Source organism: Acomys minous, assembly GCF_964271855.1.
Source record: "Acomys minous genome assembly, chromosome: 11".
NCBI lineage: Eukaryota > Metazoa > Chordata > Mammalia > Rodentia > Muridae > Acomys > Acomys minous.
Genome location: NC_140492.1, coordinates 2,544,630 through 2,559,751, shown reverse-complemented (window position 1 = coordinate 2,559,751; position 15,122 = coordinate 2,544,630). Strand labels below are relative to the sequence as shown.

General features: G+C 45.2%; 1 protein-coding gene across 2 annotated transcripts in view; it reads right to left on the bottom strand.

Annotated features, from left to right (window-relative positions):
* The window catches only part of BRWD1 (bromodomain and WD repeat domain containing 1), a 77,925-nt gene that overhangs the window by 35,140 nt on the left and 27,663 nt on the right, over positions 1–15,122 (bottom strand). For both annotated transcript variants that reach the window (XM_084800823.1, XM_084800822.1), the window contains exons 15-21: positions 14,089–14,223; positions 10,457–10,585; positions 10,079–10,304; positions 7,993–8,181; positions 5,143–5,326; positions 3,088–3,181; positions 2,042–2,173 (exon numbers count right to left, since the gene is read on the bottom strand). In XM_084800823.1, coding sequence (XP_084656949.1) covers positions 2,042–2,173; positions 3,088–3,181; positions 5,143–5,326; positions 7,993–8,181; positions 10,079–10,304; positions 10,457–10,585; positions 14,089–14,223 — 1,089 coding nt within the window. The remainder of the gene's footprint in view (positions 1–2,041; positions 2,174–3,087; positions 3,182–5,142; positions 5,327–7,992; positions 8,182–10,078; positions 10,305–10,456; positions 10,586–14,088; positions 14,224–15,122) is intronic.

Genomic DNA, 15,122 nt, shown 5'->3' with positions numbered 1-15,122 from the left:
TGTTAAAAGCAACAAGATGGCTCAGAGGATAAGAACACTGCTCTTCCAGAGGTCCTGAGTTCAATTCCCAGCACCTACAGAGTGGCTCATAAACATCTATAATGTGATCTGATGCCCTCTGTTGGCCTGCAGGCATACATGCAGAGCACTATATACATTAAATTAAATATAAATATATATTAAATAAACATGTAAATTAAATTATGGCAAGATGGGGCTCATTGGATAAAAATACTTCCCAAAAAGCCTGAGGGCCTGAGCTCAGTCCCTGTATCCCACAGGAAGAGACCTGGACTCTCCAAGTTGTCCTGATGTCCACTCACCCATGCAATAAATAAATAAATGTGAGACCAGTGAGAGGGCTCAGCCATTATGAGCACTTGCAGCTAGTTCTTCCATAGAACCTGACTTTGGCTCCCCACACTCACATGGTAACACACAACCATCTGAAGCCCCTGTTCCAGGCGATCCGCCCCAGGCACTAAGCACACTTGGATGTACATACATGCATGCTGGCAAACCCACATCCAAAAAATTAAATTTTAAAAAATTAATTAATAATAAATACTTAAAAATAAGATGGGCTGGAGAGATAGCTCAGTGGTTAAAAGTACTGGCTGTTCTTCCTAGGATCCCGAGTTCAATTCCCAGCAACCACATTGTGGCTCACAACCATCTTAATGAGATCTGGTGCCCTCTTCAGGACTACAGGCACACATGCAGATAGAGCACTATAAATATAATAAATCTTAAAAAAAAAAAAAAAAAAAGCAGAGACAGGAAACAGGTGGTGTAGAACAGGTTGGGAAATGGATGCATGACACCTTCACTAACAACAAAAATGTTCAGCTATTATTGTGTTGCATGTGCTTGTGAATATTTTGATAAAACTAATTATAAAGAGTTCTATTAAAAGTCTTGAGGCTGGCGTGGAGGCGCACGCCTTTAATCCCAGCACTCAGGAGGCAGAGCCAGGCGGATTGCTGTGAGTAGGCCAGCCTGGTCTACAAAGTGAGTCTAGAACAGCCATACTACAAAAGAAACCCTGTCTCGAAAACAACAAAAAAGATGCTTTGACAGAGTGGAGAGGTGGCTCAGAGGATAAGAGCATTAGCTGCCCTTCCAAAGGTCCTGAATTCAATTTCCAGCAACCACATGGTGGCTCACAACTTCTGGCCTGCAGATAAAGCACCCATTTACATAAAATAATTAAGTAAAATTAAAAAACAACTCAGACAGGGGCAGGTGGTGGTGAGCACATCTTTCATCCCAGCACTTGGAAGGCAGAGGCTCAAGGCCGGCCTGTGCTACAAATCGAGTTCCACGAAAGCCAGGGCTGCATAGAGAAACCCTGTCTCAAACGCTGCATAACAACCACCCCTCACCACACACACACACACAAAACCAAACCACACCAACAAAACGAAATAAAATGACCCTCCCTCAGGGATGTCAGCAGGTGCTTGTCATCTCAGCATGCCAAAGGATAAGCAAGGGAGACTGAGGTCAGCCAGGAAACACGGCCACAAAGCCGGCTCAGAGCTCTCCCTGTCACCTCAGACACCTGGGAGAGGGACGCCAGGCAGCCTTGCAGGCACAGCAAAACCATGCTCCTTTCTTTAACAGCCAACCAAGGGTCAAAACCAAACTTGTGAAATGTCATCTTTAGCAATCCATATTCACATAAATGTGAAGTAACTGAGCCAGTGCAAGTACTCATGGGGTGAAAGTGCTGGACCCCAGAACACACATGCTTTAAGTAAAGCCTGACGTTCACCCACAGAACAGGTAAGTATTTAAAGTGTGTATCATTTAAGCAAAACAGAACGAAGACAAACAGGATAGTCTACTGGCAGTCACTAGCATGTGGGAGACAGGAGGCCTCTGAGCCATAGGAGACCCTTCTTCAAGATCAAAGGCTTCCGAAGGCTGAGGGCTGACCTCCAGTCGGCCATGCCTAGACTTTAGGTTTAATCCCTAACAAGCACACGTGTGGACACAAGCCAGACACACCCAGTACGATACCCTCAGTCCTACTCACTCGTCTCACGGAGCCTGAGGACTCGTTTCCTGAAGACAAGTCACAGCTGCCGGCGTTTCTTCTACTATAATTTGCATATTTACGCTTACAAGCCCGCTGTCTAGACTGGGATACCGAAACCATCGAATTTGACTAAAACATAAAGAAACATAAGCTTTGTCAGCAAAATGGGCACTGTATGAAGTTAACTTTAAGTGGTTTTAAAGGAGACAAAAATTAAAAGTAATTTTGCCACACACTGTTAACTCGGAGTTGGTACCTTTCCCTTTGAGTGGGTGAGTGGCTCCGCATGCTCACTACCTTGTAAGTTACCATGGGTGACATAAGCCCACAGTGGCTGGGATGTAACTCAGGTGGTAAATGCTTACTTAGCGTGTACAACCCTAAGAGTAAGGTTCCATCCCTAGGACCCCACAGATCAGTGTGAGAGTCAAAAGACAGAGAAAGAGAAAAAAAAAAATATATATATATATATATACACATATATATGTATACACACACACACACACACACACACACACACACACACACACACACACACAAAACGCCTTTAATAAGCACTCATGAGGCCAAAGGACAGGTAGATCTCTGAGTTCAAGGCCAGCTTGGTCTACAGAGTGAGTTCCAGAGCAACCAAAGCTACAAAGAGAAACCCTGTCTCAAAAAAAACGTTATTTGTGTGTGTTTCAAATACGTGTGTATGTGTGTGTCTACAAAGACAGCCCAGGACAGCCAAGGCTACACACAAAGAGAAAGCTTGTCAAACAAACAAACAAAACAAAACATAAAGGAGAATAGCAGCAGCAGCAGCTGAACAGTTCAGAAAGGCGGTGGCAGTGCAGGCTTTAATCCCAGCATGCCGAGGGGCAGAGGTAGGCAGCTCTCTCACAAAGAACCTGCCTCAAACACAAAAGAACTGGATAGTTCTATGTTGTCTTTAAACACCCAAAAAGAGACTTTAGGCAATTAAACTCATTTTAGAAAGCTATTGGTGCTTTTATAAATCACAAAGAACACTGAATTTTAATTTTATGGTAATTCGTTACCTTTTGTGAGAGCTGGAAAGTCTTCTTTTTCCTCCCTATTACATACAGATTTCTCTCCTCTTCACCTCTCTCTATGCGAAAGTCTTCCAACCGCCTGCAAAATTAAGTATGTGGTGACAGGGGCTCTTGGACTGATAGACATGGTAACTTACTACAGTCTTAAGAATTGTCCAGAACACACACAGCCAGTCTGTTAATACAAACCTGCCGCTGCTCTGGCTGCACCCACTGGGGGCTTAGGCCGAGAGCTCAGCTCAGGCCTCACTCCGACTACAGCTCAAGTCCGGTCCAGCTCCCCTCCTGCCCCCCAAGGTAACCGCCTAGAATTTTACATCTACATACATATTAATTTTTATTAAAAACAGAACCGTACAAAGCTACTCATTGTTTGTATTAAGAGTAGTCCTATCCCAAATCCAATGCTCCCAAGGTTTTCCAAGATTACACTTCCTTTCTGTAGAGTAAAATTAAAAGCAACATCTTCCCTACGCAAATAATTCACTTCCATGTTTTATACCTCACAGTTAACAAAAGTAGCAGTACTATCCGTCTGTCTGTGCCCAAGTCATTAACACTGTGCAGGAGATGATCTTGTTACCATTACATTAAAAACGACCTTTGCTTTCTCTATGGAAAACTGAAACTGCTAGAAACACCTGACTTGATATAAAATCTTAATTTAGGAAAGGATGGTGTCTTAGCCAAGCTGCCTACATAATAATGTAACAAAGGACAAAAGCTGATTTCTAAGGAACATTTAAAGTAAAGAAAAAAAAGAGAAAAAAAAAAGGCTGGGTGGTGGTGGCATATGCATTTTTAAATCCCAGCACTTGGGAGGCAGAAGCAGGCAGATCTTTAAGTTCAAGGCCAGCCTGGTCTACAGAGTGAGCTTCAGAACAGCCAGGACTACACGGAGAAGCCTGTCTTGGGGATGGGGGGGCGACACAAATTCCCCACTCCCCCTCAAAAAAATGGGTATGAGTGTTTTGGCCACACTGACTCTCATCCATGTGTCCCACATCTGAGCCCCTGGAACTAGACTGACAGCTGTGAGCCACCACAAGGGGGCTGTAAATCTAACCAACTCCTCAGGAAGAGCAGCCAGCGCTCGGAACCAATGTTTGTTTGTTTGTTTGTTTTAATCTGAATTAAAACAGAGTTGAAGAAAGAAAGAGAATTATTTTAAAGCTAAAGAAAACAAATCAGGAATTTATCCAGTTTGTTACATAACATCTTGATCATGCAGTAGAAATGCTGATAATAGTAAATCTCTCTTTTAAAAGCGCCTGTGACAAGCCGGGATCCGGGGAGCACACCTGTAATCCCAGTACTCATGAGGCAGAGGCGGGTGGATCTCTGTGAGTTCAAGAAGCTATCACCTAGCCACAGTAGCATCAACAGGTGCTAACATTACAAAGACAAGTTAGATGCTCTATGTGCCCTGTACCATACTTTACAATAGCCCTGCAAAAATTGAAAATGGTACATACAACATTTGAGCAATTTCAATACTGACTACATCTTTGGCTATATGAAAAAACTTTTATTTTTAAAGATATGGTAAAGAGCCAGGCGTGGTGGTGCACGCCTTTAATCCCAGCACTCTGGAGACAGAGGCAGATGGATCACTGTGAGTTCAAGGCCAGTCTTGTCTACAATGTAAGTCTAAGATGGCCAAGGCTACACAGAAAAATCCTGTCTCAAACAAACAAACAAACAAACAAACAAACAAAAAGAGGATGTGGTAAAGAAAATAATGCTTGACTTTAGGAACACATCCTATATTTCCTAAGTAAGACACTATCTGTCTGGGAATTTCCAAAAAACACTGAGAGAAAAATAGGTATCTTCACATATGAAACAAGACTGGCAATGACCAAAATGCAGTAACAATGCTGGGCAATTAAATTTTGAAATCTCTCCACAATTAAAATAGATGCCCATCCATTACTGAAATAAACCTAAATGGTAATTCCTATAACAAGAGATGAAAGGCTTGTAGATAACCACACTAAAACATCCTCCTCAGAGTTAAGGACGGATCTCTCAACAGACCTGAACATGCCTGGCGGGGCCTCTGGAACAACCACTCTCCGCCTCCAAGCCTGCAGGTCACGCTCTGTGGCCATCTGACTTCGGGGAGCATTGTGATGCATCTGACGGACCCCTTCAACCTGCCCACTTCGGCGAAGACCGATGTTTGGAGGAGACTGGGTGTCTAAACTCAGTCTTCTAAAACCTATGAGAATTACCAGGAAGCATTTTCAAAGATTTCAAATTATTACACATGTTACAGTAGAGGTGCGCTCCTCCTATGGACACACACCCCAAACCACACCAAGCCACAACATACATAGAGCACTTAACACTAATTGATAAGCTTCAGTTGGAACGTCCTAAAATTGTAAAAACATAAATGTTGCATTTTTATTTCAAGATACTTTGGGAAAACCTGTTAATGGTAGACAGCCCCTCAAAAGCCATGGGGACAGCTATCTATCAAGAGAGGTCTGATGCCCTCGGCCACCAGGCAGGCAGCTATCAAACCACCTGAATTCCAGCTTCAGGGGTCTGGCTTCTGTGGGCCCATACACCCCACAAACATGCACTCCCTCATGCAGACACAGAAATTAGTATTTTACCAATCAAAGTGTTTGGTTCTTTTTAATTTCCACCAAGGGCTGGAGCTGGCTCAGCAGCTAAGAGCATGTACCATCCAGAGGACCTGAGTTCAGTCCCCAGCACTCATTACAGGTGCTCACACTGCCGTTAACTCTAGCTCTAGGCAGCCGCCCTCTCCTGGACCCCAGAATCACTTGAACACACACGGCAAACACTCAAAGCAGGCAAGCACACACACATAAGCACACACACAAGAATAAAAGTGAACTGGGCTGAGAAATGGCTCAGTGGTTGTGAGCATTTGCTGCTCTAGTAAAGGACCCAAGTTCACACCCAGCACCAATATCAGGCAGCTCACAACTTCCTGTAACTCTAGCCCTGTTCTGGCCTCAATTGTTATTTAGATACATGTGTATACATACATGTGTGGATAGGCACACAGGCACACACACAAGACACATATTGCGTGTACTCAGCACATACACATAACTTTACACATATGACGTCCTATGGGCAGTGCCTAGGAGCCCTGGAGTGGAGCGTAACAGGTTGGTAATGGCAGACAGAGCAGTGACGCTCTCAGCTAAGAGGCCAGCAGGCAGGCAATCTCCTATGAGCACTCTGCTCCAATAGGTGTCCTAATCTGCACAAAAGAACACACCTTACACACAGAGACTTATATTAAAATTTGCTGGCTTAGCCAGGAATGGTGGCCCACGCCTTTAGTCCCAGCACTCGGAGGCAGAGGCAGGCAGATCTCTGTGAGTTCGAGGCCAGCCTGGTCTACAAAGTGAGTCCAGGACAGCCAAGGCTACACAGTGAAATTCTGTCTCGAAAAATACAACAACAGAGAGGGGAGAAAAATTGCTGGCTTAGGTAGGAATGGTGGCACACGCCTTTAACCCCAGCCCTGGAAGGCAGAGGCAGGTAGAACTCTGAATTGGAGGCCAGCCTGGTTCTACAGAGTGAGTTCCAGGACAGCCAGGACAGCCAGGACAGGAGGGAGGGAGGGAGGGAGGGAGGGAGGGAGGGAGAGAGAGAGAGAGAGAGAGAGAGAGAGAGAGAGAGAGAGAGACCCTTTCTCTAAAGAAAAAAGAAAAAGGAAAACAAAAACAAACCAAAACCAATGACTGAGCTAGAGATGCAGCTCAGAAACAACATGCCTAACATGTGAATGCTGGTGTTTAAACACCACAGAAAAACAAAATAAAAATGTGAAACTTACAAAATATTGACAAAACATTAGAAATGAGGTGAATTCTAAATATCAACACTCAAAAGTCAAACTGTTATTTTCACACAAAATATAAATAAGCATGGTAGCTACCAAATCATTACTAATACTTTCAAACTATACCGAATAATATCATATGGTGCCCTAAAGACAGATAAACACTCTGTAATACTCTTCGCTACAATGTCTGGCTTAAAACTCAATTGAGGGGGGCCTGGAGAGATGGCTCAGTGGTTAAGAGCACTGACTGCTCTTCCTGAGGTCCTGAGTTCAATTCCCAGCAACCACATGGTGGCTCACAACCATCTATAATGTGATCTGATGCATACTGTATACATAATAAATCAATCTTAAAAAACAAAAACTCAATTAAGGAAAAATGATCAGACAACATGTGTAAAACAGCACTATTTGATCCTAAAAGATACCACCTTTAATATAAAAGCTGTGGAGGAAGACAACTGGTAAACTGTGGAACAGCTGGTATGAATCAACACCCACTTCCATCTGCTGCCTGAGGGCCCAGATGCACAACTCTCAGGCTCGCACCGTGTCTGCCTGCACACTGCCGTGCACGCTGCCGTGCCCCCTGCTGTGCCTGCGCGCTGCCACACGCCCCGCCATGACGACAATGTACTGAACCCCTGAAACTGTTAAGGCAGCCCCAATTAAAGGTTTTTCTTTGTAAGCGTTGTGGTAGCCATGTTGTCTCTTCCCAGCAGGAATCCCTAAGGCAGCCCATCAGGGTACCACTCTGCATTAGTCACTGAGGCCCCGGCCTGTCCTAGCTCGGCCGTAAAAGCTGACTTAGGAAGGAAGCAATCTCCACTCAACTGGGTTTCACAAAGACATGCGTGTCAAAGCAAGGAAAGCCTCTCAGTACAATCGGTAACACCCTCTTACAGCCAGTCCAGCTGACAGCCCTTTAGAGGCTAACAAAGCAATTTTCAGAGTATTGTTTAGGTGCACGCACAACTACGCTGCTGCACTTGGGTTCCCCATGCGCGACCCGCTTCTCCTGTTACAGTGCAGCGCTCACGTGTACTCACTCTCTCTTCGGGCTGTCTCTTCCCCATGAGGCAGTCCGTTTGCAGTCACATCCTGATCCACTCCCAGTCTCTGGTCTTGTTGCTGCTGCAACTGCCGAATCATCCCATCAAGAACGCTGGGCCCGGGGCTTCCCTCAGCACCGTCGCTGGTCTGCAGGCTTATAATCTGCTCAATCACCTCTCCGTCACCTACAAAGTCACCCACTCATCTGTCACCATGATACACAGAAAGAAGCAGAAAAACTGAAACACATCAACAGGCTGGGCATGAAGCTCAGTGGTGGCCTCCAGGCACCCGAGCAAAGGAAAACTCAAGGGAAGGACGACAATGAGACAGCGTTCCAACCCTACCCTATCAGGATGGGACTCTATGCAACGATGCAAACCACAGACCATGGGAGTCCCTCTAACCATCTCTGCTTCACACATTGTGCTGCTCTGACAGCTGTTAATAGACCTTGTATGTGAGAACCACACTGCCTGGGTGGTAGCCCATGGGCTAGAAGCAGTGACATTTCTTCCCTCAGAAAAAAAATACAGCCTTAAAAAAAAAAAAGATTTATTTATTATACATACAGTACTCTGTCTGCATGTACACCTACTCTCCAGAAGAGGGCACCAGATCTCACTACATATGGTTGTGAGTCACCCTATGGTTGCTGGGAATTGAACTCAGGACCTTCAAAGAGCAGCCAGTGCCCTTAACCTCTGAGCCATCTCTCCAGCCCCAGAATGTGGCCTTTTGTTCTCCAACAAAAGACAACCAGTCTCCACTTGCCCCAGAGGTCCTGAGGGAAAGGTGGCTTAGACGCTAGTGCAGAGTCAGTGTTTGTTTTCTGCGGTCTTGTGAAGGCCAGGCAAGTGCTCACATCTCTAAGGAACACTAGCACCAGTAAGAGGCATGCGTCAAGGCCAGCCTGGTCTACAGAGTGAGTTCCAGGACACCTAAGGCTACACAGAGAAACCATGTTGTTCGCCTCTCTCCCCAAAAAAAGACCTTATCTCAAAATAAGACTGAGGCTAAAGCCCAAAGCGCTTTCTCAAGTCAACCCTGAGACTAACAAGTAAAACACAACAACAAAAGTCACAAAGAACAGAAAAGATTAACAAATGCAAAAAATAGCAAGCCCAAATGCAGTCATATGAATGACACTCACTGAACGTAACGATCATACATCATACAAATAAATCAATCTTAAAAACTAATACTAATGATCCTGAAATGTAGTAGTCACACATTCATATACATAAATAAATAAATCTTTTTCTTTTCAGTTTTTCAAAACAGGGTTTCGTCAGTGTAGCCCTTGCTGTCCTGGTACTCACTCTGTAGACCAGGCTGGGCTTGAACTCAGAGATCTGCTGGGATTAAAAGTGTGCACCGCCACCACTCCCCAGTTAAATAAATAAATCTTAAAAACTAATCCTGCGGGGCTTGAGAGATGGCTCAGAGGTTAAGAGAGCTAACTGCTCTTCCAAAGGTCCTGAGTTCAATTCCCAGCAACCACATGGTGGCTCACAACCATGTATAAGGAGATCTGGTGCCCTTTTCTGGCTCACAGGCAAAATACTGTATACATAATTAAGCAAGTAAATAAATAAATATAAAAAAAAACTAATCCTGCAAAACCTTAAGATTTGGTGGTCTAAAGCATCAGAATTGCCTGAATTATTCTTTGAAAATTTTCCAGAATTTTAAAATAAAAATTTTTACATTTATTTGTGTTCAGATGCACACAAAAATACATGTACCTACAGGGGCCAGAAGTGTCATCAGGCCCCTGGAAGGCACCGCCACAGTGTGCCTGTGGAGTTCAGGGTAACAGTACAGCTGGTTCCCTTCCCACTTGTGAGCCCTGGGTATCAAATTCAGGTTGGTCAGGCTGGACAAGCACCCACTGAGCCATCTCTCCACCAATCACCAGGTGCAGCAGCACACAGGCGTGCAATCTCAGCATGCCTGCTTCAACAGGGGACAGCTCCAACTTCAAGGCCAGCCTACTCTACAAAGGGAATTACATAAAAGCCAGAAAGGCATAGCAAAATCAGAGACAGACACACACAGAGGAAAGGAATTCGCACTGACTTGTGGCCACGTAGCCGAGCTGTGGAACCAGGTGCTCATCGGCCGAGTTCTCCCGACCAGGCACGAGTCTCTGGTACTTGGTGGGATGAGGGTTCCCGTCCACGTCCACCAAGAACGGTGGCGGCATAAGGTGAGGGGCCTGCTGTGTCTGCTCATCCAAGACATAGTTATTGGAATCTCTTATCAATGGTCGGTAGTCAGTATGGAAAAACATCTGATCGGGAATCTATAAAAGTAAAGACCATAAAGTAGCACTTTTGAGATCTGTATCTGTTAATGGTATTTAAAATTAGAAATACCAGGAAATTAAATAACTATATCCAAATTTCCGCTCCCAACTATTCACCTTATATGTTACAAGAAAGCATTAAAAATGACCTTTTCGTATGGTTTGCTGCATCCAAAACCAAATATCAGAAGATGCCCATGAGAGTCTGTGCAGGCAAAATGCTGTCCATCCTGTGAGAACTTACAGTCAAACACTGCTCCGTGGCCTTGTCCTTCGATCTAGGGAAGCCAGGGAAAGAACATCAGGTGCAATAACAAGCTGTCCTAGCGCAAGGGTGTGACCTTCTGCTTCAGCGCACGCCACACGCTCATGGCGCCAGCATAGGCCAGAAGAGACCAGGCCACCTGAGCTTGAAGTGTGGGCACCTGTCAGCACAGCTGAGCAGTTTGGAGAGCAAACCCAGCACATGTGCAGGTCACTCTAGCCACTGTGCAAGCAGTACAAATTAACGGCTTTAGAAATTCACTTTATTTTCTATGTGTGGGTACTCTACCTACATGTGTGTGTGTGCTCTGTGTTCATGCCTGATATATCAAAGGTCAAAAGAAAATACCAGATCCCTATTAAGTTACTGATGGTTGGGAGCCTCCATGTGGGTGCTTGGAACCAAACCCAAGTCCTCCGCTAAAGCAACAAGTTCTTAACCACGGATCCATTGCTTATTGAACAAGTAAATTCTGCTCTACAGACATCTTTCACATGCTATCTACACTATTCAATATTACTCTTCTTGAACTTTTTTTTAAGAGTCAGGGTTTGCATGCAGGGCTTTGAACATGCCAGAAAAGCATTCTATCTGTCAAAGTTACGCACAGGCCTCTAAATTTAATCCGTGCGCCTAAGATAGGGTTTCTCTCTGTAGCCCAGGCCTTGACTGGAGTCCTGTGAGTTTTGTAGAGCAGGCTGGCCTTGAACTCACAGAGAATTCCCCTGCCTCCACCTCGGCAAGTGCTGGGATTACAGGCGTGTGCACAACAGCCAGGAGCACAGAGAAACCCGGTCTCAAAAAGAGCAACAACAACAAAAAGTAAAGGCTTTCTTTACTTCACACAGGTGAATGGCATTTACTTTTATTAAGTTGCTTTAATATAAGAGGCTGTATTTTATTTACTTTTATTAAGTTGGTTTAATGTAAGAGGCTAATACTGGTAAACAGGGAACTGAACCAAAATTCAGTATTTGAAAATTAAAATCAAACTTTTCAGAAATTAAACTGAGTTGTTTTTTGTTTTGTTTTGGTTTTTTTGTTTGTTTGTTTGTTTTGTTTGATTGAGATGGGGTTTCTCTGTGTAGCCTTGGCTGTCCTGGACTCACTCTGTAGACCAGGCTGGCCTCGAACTCACAGTTATCCTCCTGCCTCTGCCTCCCAAGTGCTGGGATTTGAGTGTGTGCCACCACGCCCGGCCTAAACTGAGTTCTAATGCGCAAACAAGACTGCTGACACTAATAAACCTCAAAGTCACATGCACTCACTGAAAAGTCCTGGTTTCCATGAAAGACACCGTGTGTGTGTGTGTCAAGCATGGGAATTCTTTAAACTCTGCCTTGGCTGTGAACTACATGAACTCAGCATCTCCAAGTTACACTTAGCTGGAGAAGAGAACAGCACAGCACAATGCCGCTTAAATTTAATTCTCCAGTAATTTAAACTTTAAGACAAGTATGTTTAGTGTCTGGGGGAGGGGTGTTAAAATAAAAAAGCAACTGGATGTACTGGTGCACGCCTTTAATCCTAGCACTCGGGAGGAAGACGTAGGCAGATCTCTGAGTTGGAGGCCAGACTGGTCTATAGACTATGTTTCAGGACACCAAGGGCTACATAGAAAAAATTCTGGGGGTTAGGGGTAAGGGAGAGCATGTGCACCACTGATAGCACAAATACACGTCCATAACCAAGTAAGCCAAGAGAGGAGGAAAAATGCCTTGTGCTCTGCTGCAAACATGAAATAAAGTCATTAAGGGGCTCGTAATACAGCTGCACAGGCCAGCCTGACAACCTGGGTCCATGTGGAAGGAGAGGAGCACGACGCGCGCGCGCACACACACACACTGACATGCATGCATAGGACCCTGCACGTCTTCCGGGGTCCTGCTAGAGGAGCACGCCAAACATACACACACACACATACACACGTGCATAGGACGCGACCCCCCCCCCCCACACAGTTCTGCTGGACAAGAAGCCTACCTAACTGGGGGAGCCAATCTAAGCAAAGCAAGCTAAGCCTGCGTCCCGCCTGAGGTTTGTGTCCTACAGTGACTCCTGCAGATACACCTCACAGCTCTTCTATGGGACTTCAGAAGTCTGTGTCCTTTCCATCCCTCAAGTCCGTATGTATTTAGGAAGAGCTGTTCTGTCACTGAGGAGCAAAGCTGTGGCTGGAGAGACGGCTCACTACGAGCATTTGCTGCTCTTCCACAGAGTACAAGCTCAGTGTCCTAGCACCCTACTCTTTGTTGTTTAAGATGTTAATTTTACACATCTATGTGTTGGTCTGCATGTGTCTGTTTGGATGCCTAGAGGAGAGGCTAGAGAGGGTGTCAGGTTGCCTGGGGCTTCTGTTACAGGCAGTTGTGAGCAGCTGGATGTGGGTGCTGGGGTCTCATACCCAAGTCCGGGCAGGGCTGGAAGGCACTACTGCAGTCGGGCTAACCTCGTACTTACAGCAATCTTGCCTCGCTCTCCCAAATGCTAGGATTTCAGGGTGAGCTACCATGCCTGGTTAAAAGGTTCAAAGTCCTTACCAAGCTCTAATTATCTGCATATGAGAGGGGGTGATTGTACACATGGGTGCAGTGCCCTGGAAGGAGCCAGCTAGAAAGAGGACACTGGGTGTGTGTATGAACTACTAACCACTGGGTTATCTTGCCAGCTCCAACCTATTTTACTAAGTTTTAATACTTTTTCTCCAGGAACTCACTGTGTAGACCAGGCGGGCCTTGAACTCACAGAGATCTGCTTGGCGCTGTCCCCCGAGTGCTGGGATTACAGGTGTGAGCCACTATGCCTGGTCAGCTTTACACACTGTGCCTGTGAATTAAGACCTGAAGCTACAGACAGGTGTGAGCTGCCATGTGAGGGAGGGCGGAGAGAGAAAACAGCAGGAGCAGGCTACCGAGAGGTCATGAGAGACAGCTTAGCCATCTAATACAGACAGTCCATCCAATCTGCAAGAGATCCTGACCCAGGCCACAAGCTATCACTATGAAAGGCATTGGGGCAACTAATGCAGAGCTGAATTAAACACTGACATCATCCAGACTCTAACAACCGACTCATCTTACTCAGGGCTCACAGGACTAGGGATGGCTCAGGAGCTAAGGGCACAGGCTCCTCTTTCCAGGGGACCCAGTGTTCAATGCCCAGCAGCACCCACATGGCTCACAACCATCTCAATCTCCAGTTGCAGAGAATCTGCTGCTATCTTCTGGCCTCTGTGAACACTGCACACACTGTACATAGGCAAGATATACTCACACATGAAATAAATGAAAAATAAATGAATAAGCACACTGAAATAAATGCAGAGTCAAAAACCTATCTAGGTAACGTGTGAACATCTTTACGTTTAGAGAATGCCATGTTCAAATGCGTGATGGGTATCAGACGCTCCCTAAGATTCAGCTACCCTTGACCTGTGCCAAAGTTGCTGTGGCATGTCAGTCAGCTTCTGGCTAACTCTCATAACCAAAAAAGCACAAATGAACTCACTTTACTTACCATATTAAAATAATGTTTCATCTTGGTGCCTTTTGTAATATCCCATATAAAGACGCTGCCATCATGTCCTGCAGATAACATAATTCTGGAATCAAAGGGATGTGTCTCCAAAACAAACACTTCATCAGCATGTCCCTTTATTCAACAAAGCCACAATATTAAGGACAGTTTGCAAGTTATATTACTATATAAGAGCTTTAAAGTATACTAGTGACAATGATTTACACACGTATATAAAAATTCTATCACTTGAATCACTTAAACAAACATTAATGTTACAGTTCCAAAGAAAAAAGTCCTGACTTAAAAGCTTAAGGGGGCCGGGCGGTGGTGGAGTACGCCCTTAATCCCAGCACTGGGGAGGGGGGGGGGTGCAGAGGCAGGAGGATCTCTGTGAGTTCGAGGCCAGCCTGGTCTACAAAGTGAGTCCAGAACAGCCAAGGCTACACAGAGAAACTGTGTCTCGGAAACAAACAAACAACAACAAAGCTTAGGAGTGCTGGAGAACCGCTCGGTGGGTAAGTGGGTGCTCTGCTCCTCCAGAGTTCACGTCCCAGCAGCCACTGTGGACTCCACTACAACTCTAGCTCCAAGGCAGGGAGAACTTCTACACAGCTACATAAGGTATATAATAATAATAAATGTATATTTTAAAAGGGTCAGGGCTCCAGGCGTGGGCATAGTCCTTTAATCCCAGCACTCAGAGGTGGAGGCAGGTGGATCTCTGTGAGTTCGAGGCCAGCCTGGTCTACAAAGTGAGTGCAGGACAGCCAAGGCTACACAGAGAAAACCTGTCTCAAAACAAAACAAAACTCTGGGGGAAAAACATGGCTCTCAGGTTCTTGGGCCATATCTAGTTTCCAGAGCCCATATGGCAGGTCACAATGGGCTTCATTCCAGTTCCAGAGTGACCTGGCACCTGCTTCTCATCTTTGTGGGCACCAGGTACATACATGGTACACATACACACATGTAGACAGACACTCATACATATAAAAATGTTAAAAATTAGTAAATTAAGATTTCTGAATTAT